General features: G+C 49.2%; 1 protein-coding gene across 2 annotated transcripts in view; it reads right to left on the reverse strand.

Annotated features, from left to right (window-relative positions):
* The window catches only part of LOC102443910 (tyrosine-protein phosphatase non-receptor type 11-like), a 111,068-nt gene extending 103,535 nt beyond the window's left edge, over window positions 1–7,533 (reverse strand). The window contains exon 1 of one of the 2 annotated variants that reach the window (XM_089773185.1): window positions 7,354–7,533. In XM_089773185.1, coding sequence (XP_089629311.1) covers window positions 7,354–7,367 — 14 coding nt within the window. In that variant the 5' untranslated portion in view covers window positions 7,368–7,533. The remainder of the gene's footprint in view (window positions 1–7,353) is intronic. The other variant, XM_075906706.2, reaches the window with a different exon arrangement.
* Window positions 7,534–7,738: the final 205 nt, after the last annotated feature.

Consider the following 7,738-nt stretch of genomic DNA (forward strand, 5'->3'; position numbering starts at 1 on the left):
CATCAAGTGGAACTGGAAAAGGTTCCAAGAGGGCAACAAAGATGCTCAACGGTATGGTACGGCTTGCATCCGAGGAGAAACTAAAGAGATTAGGACTGTTCATCTTAAAAAAAAGACAACTAAAGGTGTAGGAAAGTGAAAGAGTTAATTATCTCTTCACACACACACCCCAACCTCAGGGGGACTGAAACAAAAAGTAATTATATTTAATTTAATAATTTTGTATTATTATTAAAAAGTAATAGGTTTAAACAAATCTAAGGAAGTACTTCACACAGCACAGCCCGCCATCCTGGGGAACTCATTGCCACTACATGTTGTCAAGGCCAAAAGTGTAACTGGGTACAAAAAAAGAATTAAATTAAGCCCATGGAGGATAAATCAATGGCTATTAGCCAAGATGGTCAGCCACTCTAAGTTAGGAATGAAGACTGAGAGCATCACTCCAACTGCCCTGTTAATCCCCCTGAAGCTCTGGCACTGAGCTAGCTGGACCATTGGTCTGACTCAACATGGCCGTCCTCATGTACGGGGGCCCAGATTCTGAGCTCAGGTTAGTGCCACTCAACTGATGACAAAGAGGGATGATGTCAGCCTAAGTAAATTCTGGATCTGGCCCAATGAGCTAGCATTTGCTACAGAACTGGTTTCTAGAGCAAGCAAGGCATTTTTCCCATAAACTGTTTCAACTGAAAAAATGCCGCTTCATCAAAATGGGTTGGTTTTGATGCATCTCCCAACACAAGACAAACATTTTGGAAAAAAAAAGTTTTGATAATTCCTGACATTAACGTTTTCAACCAGAGAAGATTTTTAATACTCCAAACATTTCATTTTGACATTTTTGGTTTTAACCTACATTTACTGAAGTTTCAGAACAAGTTGTTTTGAAATTTACTAAAAGTGTCAATTAAAAGTGTCAAAATCCAAAATGAAGTGTTTTGACACAAAGTAGAAAAATGTGTTTTGTGTTCTGGAAAACTTGAGGTTGATTTTGTTCAGATTGGCACAAAACTCTTTTCATTCACTCAATTTTCCTGGGATGCGAAGACCAGTTCCCACCCAGCTCTGCTTTTTCCTTCTTCCTAAGCCCTGGAGTCGCAGGGAACTGATGGAACTAAAAGGACATAACTAGATCTTGCAGGAGCCAGCCAAAAATGGTAAGCAACAGTACAAGTGCTGTGGGTACCCTTTCTAGGAACAATTCATAAGCATGCAGGACCTAGGAGCAGCTGGGAAGATTTATCCACTCAGATCTCTACATCACAGCAAGAGACCTCTAATCTCACCGGAGTGGATTTAAGCATGAGGCTGGAGGAACTATTCTTAGATGCCCGTGCTGCTTAGCAAGCCAGCTGGGGTGTTTCACCAGAACCCTGCCTGCTGCTCTTCTTAAGCTTACAGATTTGGTGTTTTTCTGACTGTCAAAGGCTTGAAGCCTTAACTGGAGCAGATGCCATTAAAGGATGAAGGAATGGAAGGAAGAAGCAACTTTTATTATTATTAATAATATAATCAGGCTGCTTTTGGGAACCAATACACCAAAACATTAGAGGAAGTTAGGGAGCCACTGCTGGTGTCCTGTTGCAGTTTTAAAACGAACAAACCCATTTCCCTCTACTGCACACCTGTGAACACTTGTCAGTTTACACACTCTAGCCTTCCAGACTGCAGTGCTCTTAGTATCCAAGTGCCTTCAAGAAGGGTAATGAGGCAGTGCAATTAACATCTGTCACCTGTAGTTCTCTCGGCAGGGGGAGGGAATATTTATATTTAATCAAATCACATTAATTTTAATGTGCAATAAGAGAAGGAGCTTATTTGCTACCTCAGCCTCCCTAATGCCTTCTGTTAGAGCAAGAGCAGTTTTAGCATGTAGTTTTAGCTTCCCCAGACACACAAGCAGGTGTGTGCTAAGGTGTGTCTGCCGGCTACCCACATGACTGGTGCCAATGCTGGATTCAGCTCTGTCCCTCTCTAGGCCACCCGTCTTTCGGCTGCCACGCCCTTTAGGGCAGATCGTTTGTTCCGGTTGCGTGTCTGGGGGCAGGGCATTGCACAAATAAAGGGACTGATTGTCCAGCTCATGCTGCTCCCAAACCCATTGCTATCAAAGGGATACTGTGCATAGGGGAAAGCAGCATTCAGCCCCATTTTTAAAAAGAGGGTCTCAATTCTTTGCAACAAAGCTGTCCAAAGAGAGGCTTTCCTTTCCCTTCATCTCCTCTTGGCCCCCTCTCCCCCATCATTTCTCTTTGTTATTTGCAGGCTTTGCAGAAAAATCAGTGCTTTAAAAATAAGCCTTTTGATCAATTTAATTCACTTATGCAGAGTTGTGGTACGTTATGGGGATTCTATTCCCTTTAAGTCACAGGTGTTTTCTATGGCCCTGTAGTCACACTGTGTGCGTGCGTGCCTCAGTTTCCCTGAGCACTGCATCAGTACCTAGATGGGAATGGGAATTTTGGTGCAATAGCCTCCCCCATGTACACACTTTGCTTTTCAACCTGAAGCCAGGAGAGGGTGGGACCAGGAGACATCTTTTGCCTGGAAAGCAGGACAAAGACTGGAGGAGGGGTCTGGCTGGAGGGCAGGGACCAGGAGTTGGTAGCGGGTCGGTCTCAGCTGGCTTGGGGAGAACCAGGGTCCTGACTCTGGGCGCCTCTCTCCCAGAAATGGATTGTACTGGCTGCTTCTGGATACTGTGCTGACAGGTCTGTTCTATTGCGTCCGTCACTCAATAAACCTTCTGTTCTACCTGCCGTCCGAATCTCCCCTCAGACACTGGTTGCGGATGACCTAGGGTTTAAGCACTTTCATTTTTAATCAATTTAAATGTTCAGAGTTGTGCAAAATTATGGGTACCATGGTCAGACCATTATTTAAACACCAGCAGAGGCAGAGATTCAAAAAGAGCTAAAGCTTTAAACCAAAAAAAAGTCAGTCACACCTTAGCATAGCCCATGCAAGACAGCCGTCAAAGTCTAACAAGTTCTGAAGCAGCATTTCTTACTTTGCCTAGGTGTCAATTAGTGGAAATAGTCTTACCTCGAGAGGCTGAAATAGACGTGGACTGAAAAAAAGTCTCATCCCTCCACGCCTAGTTACATTTTCTAAAGCTGTAAGCTCATCTGGGCAGAGAAGGTGCCCTTTGGCCATTATACAGGGATGTTAGTCTCATGTGATTCTCAACAGTTCGTTTTAGAGCTATCCACAAGCTGAAGCCTTCTAAGCATCTGACCTTTGAAGGAAAGTTCTGTGTTGGTTCCCAGCTTGCCCCCTCTCTCCATCACCTAAATCCTTCAATCCCAGCACCAACACAGGAAACTTGCGACCCAGGGTTTTAAATGGAAAGGGCCAAAAATCAGCTGCCATAAAGGGAGCCCACAACCTTTGTATTGCAGCAACTCTACAAGCTAATGGGCCGTTTGGGCTGACACTTTGCACTGGCAAGTGAGCCCAAAAGCAAATGCTTCTGAATGGGCCCCCGTTCTGGTAATGGGGAAACCACATTACATTGCCCCGAGGCTGAAAGCCATAATGACGCAGCATGGAGCCGGTTTGGGGCATGAGGCAGGGCCTACTTTGAAGCATTCGATACACTGAGTGAAGCGAGTCTTAGGAGATTTGGTCTTGCCTTCCACTAGGTCCGCAAGGGGGGCTGGTTTTTAAACTGGCTTCCCTCAGACAGCACCCCGCGCTGCTCCCCCCGATACAGAGGCAATAGCGCGGAGCGGCAAGGGACTCTTCCGGAGTGAGGTCAGAGCTCACGGGCTATTCCAGAATAGTTGAGTAACTGGTAAGAATTCACAAGACTTCTGGGCTATTCAGTTAACCCATATTTAACACCCCTAACATGCACCACCAATAGAAACGCTGTTGTGAGTGCTTCACTAATCAGCTGGGCAGCATTTGAATCTATCCTGGGCTTCCAGCTTTGAGGCAACACTGCCCCACAACCTAGCAGCAGCCTCTTCCAGTAGTTTAGGGCAGGGTTTCCCAAGTTAGTGTGATCTCAGAACCCTTTTCATCTTAAAGGAATTTCAAGGAACCCCTAGGAATGCCAGGGTAAAATTTGTCAAGCAATAAAAAAAAAAAAATAGCCCCACTGAAATTGGTGGAGCCAAAAAAAAGTGCAAAATAGACTCTGTGTCTTTAAGAGATGTTGGGGGAGTGCTGCGTCCTCGCGGAACCCTTACTTTCGCTTTGTGGAGCCCTAGGGTTCCATGGAGCACCAGTTGGGAAACACTGGTTTAGGGAGACACAGCAGGAGCCCTGCACTTCCTGTCAGCTGCTCCCCAGTGCCATCCATTGCTAATGGAGCCAGGACGCCTATTAATTACAGAGTCCCTCGTAGCACCACAAGCTGCCCTGCAAATTGGAAATATTAGTGACCCAGAAAGCAGAAGCACGGTGTGAGACTGCTTTGCACCCCTATTGCTCTTTACACCTATGACTTTTTTTTTGTGAACTAGGGATGTTAAAATACCCATTTATAAAAGTAAACGTGTAACCACTGAATTTTCCAGCAATTGCATGTTTACATGCAAAGGGGCAGGCGGGACCAGTGCTGACCAAATGCATATACCCAACTCCTGCCTGCCCCGCCCCCACACTGCTGCCTTTATATCAGAGGTGAGAGAGGGCTCACGCTGCTTGGCAGGAGCCAGTATGTACGGGCGCCAGCTCCTGCCTCCCTCCTCCCACACTGCTGGGGGGAGGGGGGAGGGGGGAGAGGCAGCTCTGTGGGAGCCAACTCTCACCTTCCCCCCCCCCCACATTGCCTCTGATACGGGAGGGGGGGCTGCGTATAACCCTGAGGGTTAACCAGTGAGCCCATGGTTCATTGATTAACCCTATATATAAGTACTGGTCACATCCCTAGTTTTTAGGAACATTCATTATACTGACCAACACCTTTGCCAAGCAGGTGTGACAGCTGGTGTGGCAGACACTCTAGGGATTGAACTAGCAGCATCCACAGCTGAATGCGCAAATCTCTACAGCCTGGAATGTAGTCTCTGCAGCTGCAGTCTGAAACAGAACCGCATCATCTCTGGTTCGGGCAGAGAGAAGGATGTGCAACACTTACCGAGCCAGTAGGTTACCCTGGTACTAGGACAAAGCCATGTCTGGTGTAAACCTGCACATCTCATGTGCTCCAAGTCATGTCACCTGCTCAAGTCATTAGAGCTGGGAGAATATACCCCAGATGAAGATCTAGCCCCTTATTTTTGTTTTATGGACAGATGGGGAGGCAGAGTGTGCTACAGGCAACTGGCCACGATCACAGAGCACCAGGGCCAGAACGGAGAATAGAACCTAAGTGTCTAGACTCCTGCTTCTCTGCTCTAATACCCTTGCCTGTCAGAGGTGTGCTTCATAAGCAAACAAGACACACACCAGTTTAGTGTCATGCCTCTGCTTTTTTACTCCCTCCCCCCCTTATACTTGGGGACAAACATTCACGTGACACACTCTGCAGGGAAGAGTAATGCAAGTGTCAAAACTTTCCCCCTTTAAAAAAAAAAAAAAAAAAGTGTTCATATCCCAGATCATGAGCCAACACTTACTGCCCAGAAATGTTTTCCCTTCGCTCCAAATAGACTCCTTCAGTTACCACCTGAGACCAGACGCATTAGTTGTATTGCTGCAGTGTCTAGGAACACAATTTATTGATCAGGACCCCACTGTGCTAGGCTCTGTACAAAGAGAACATAAAGATGGCCTCTGTCCTACAGCTAACCACATCACCATTTACAGTGTCAGTCATTTGTGGTGTTGCTTTCCACTGCCCGCTCCCTCCATTTTCAATATGAACAACAGCTTTGAAAGTTACTTTTCTGGACAGATGCTAAGGACAAAGCCACTTGGGGAAGAGAGGGAATGTTAAGACCTATCTGTACAGTCCTATGCAGGTATTTGGGTTTCATAGGCCCACAAGACAAACAGTCCGTTTGTCAAAGAGAAATCCCTTGCACCATCTGGTTACCCATTTTAGACCCACTCTCGGGAAGCCAGTTACTAGACAGCTTCAAAGGCAACATCTTAACAACCCTCCCTGCATAAAGGCAGCACAACCTCTTGGTTCCCTCTCCACCCCATGAGCTGGAAACTGTTCCATGCCAACAGAACCCCGTGCCCATGAAGACTCCCAGTGAAGTAAATGGGGCTTTCAGACCTACTGCAAATCAGGAACAATTTTGTAACCAACTAGGATAGCACCAGATTTAGGCCTCTGGTATTTAGGGAGGACAATGGGAGTCAGCCCCACACACACACACACCACTTTCTGGGGAGAAAGGGAGCTTGGCAGACAGGGCCATCCTTAGCCATAGGCAGAATAGGCAATTGCCTAGGGCACCAGTATTTCTGGGGCACCAATACTGTAAGCTTATGTTTGTGTTGCTAACAGCAAGTCAAGCATAGGGGCACCGGATTAATAATCCCGCCTAGGGCACCATAAATCCTAAGGACGGCCCTGTTTTCAGAGTTTGAATTAAGATGTTTTACCAGGAAAAAAAATCCTGCTCGCTTGTTAGAGGGAGCAGGGTGAGTCCCGCCTTCCCTACTTTAAACTACGGAGCACTTTTAAGGAGCGACCGAAACAGCCGCACACATTCGGGTTCACACACACCTCGGACCTGGCAGCCAGGACTCCGTTTTGCTCACACTGGGTGCTGCTACCTGCGGCCAGTGAAATGGAATTAAATCAAGCCCTATCGGCAAAGGATTCAAACGCTGGAGAAAGCGAGGGAGATGAGGCCTAAGAGGCAGAAAGTCCCTTTCTTTCTGTGTGCGAGCTAATGGCCAATATGAGCTGCCATCGACTTTGCACCTTCCGCTTCCTCTAAAACAATCCTGCCCAAGAGGCTGGGGGAGATTATTAAACAATGCAACATGCGCGCCCGAGCCAGCCTTTAAAACCAAAACAAAACGCCTACAAAGCGCAAACTTTCCAGCCTCCGAGAGCCAGGCTGAGGCTTCCCCCCGTGAGCGACTCGAAACCTTCCCGAGGCGAGGTGCCAGCCTCTGCCTGCCAAAGCAGCGAGAGCGGCGCAGGAAAGGGGACAGACCCCGCCACACGCCGGTGCGTCCTTCCAAGCCACAGCGACCTGCCCCTCCCCACAGGTTGGCAAGGCGGGCGAACGAGGCACAAGCGCCGGCAGGACCGGGGAAGGTCGCCAGCCCGTACGACCCCCGGGAGCGTCCTCAGCCGTGGGGCGCCTGGACCGGCCGCTGCGGGAACCCGGAGCCCGCTCGGCCGGGCAGAGGGGCGCCCACCCGGGTGCGAAGGGCTGAGAACTGGGCGAGCCGGGAGGCAGCCCGGGGCCGGGCGCGGGCAGCCCTTACCTGCGGGAAGTCATCGCAGCGCACGGGACGGGCACAGCCGCGCTCCGCAAAGTGCACGATGCCGGCGAGCCGCAGCTGCACAGGGCACAGAAGGGGGCGGAGCTCCGTCCCCCTCCAGCCACACCCCCCTCCCGGGCCAAATATGGATTGGACGCGTCCCCGGGCCTCGTCCCGCCCCAGGTCGCTCATTGGTCAAGGCTGAGAGGCTAACCCCGCCTCTTCCAGCTGGGAGGTTAACCCACGTATTAGCAGGGGGAAAGCCCTCCCTGTGACGAAGGGAACCCCCGCCCTCTATCCCGCCCAGCATGGCAACGGGCACCGCCCAGCAACCGAGGGCGGCTCTTAAAGGGGCAGCACGCTCCCAGGGGAGGGGTTGGCTGAGGCA

The sequence above is a fragment of the Pelodiscus sinensis genome, chromosome 24 (genome assembly GCF_052426305.1).
Source record: "Pelodiscus sinensis isolate ZL-2025 chromosome 24, ASM5242630v1, whole genome shotgun sequence".
Classification (NCBI taxonomy): Eukaryota; Metazoa; Chordata; order Testudines; family Trionychidae; genus Pelodiscus; species Pelodiscus sinensis.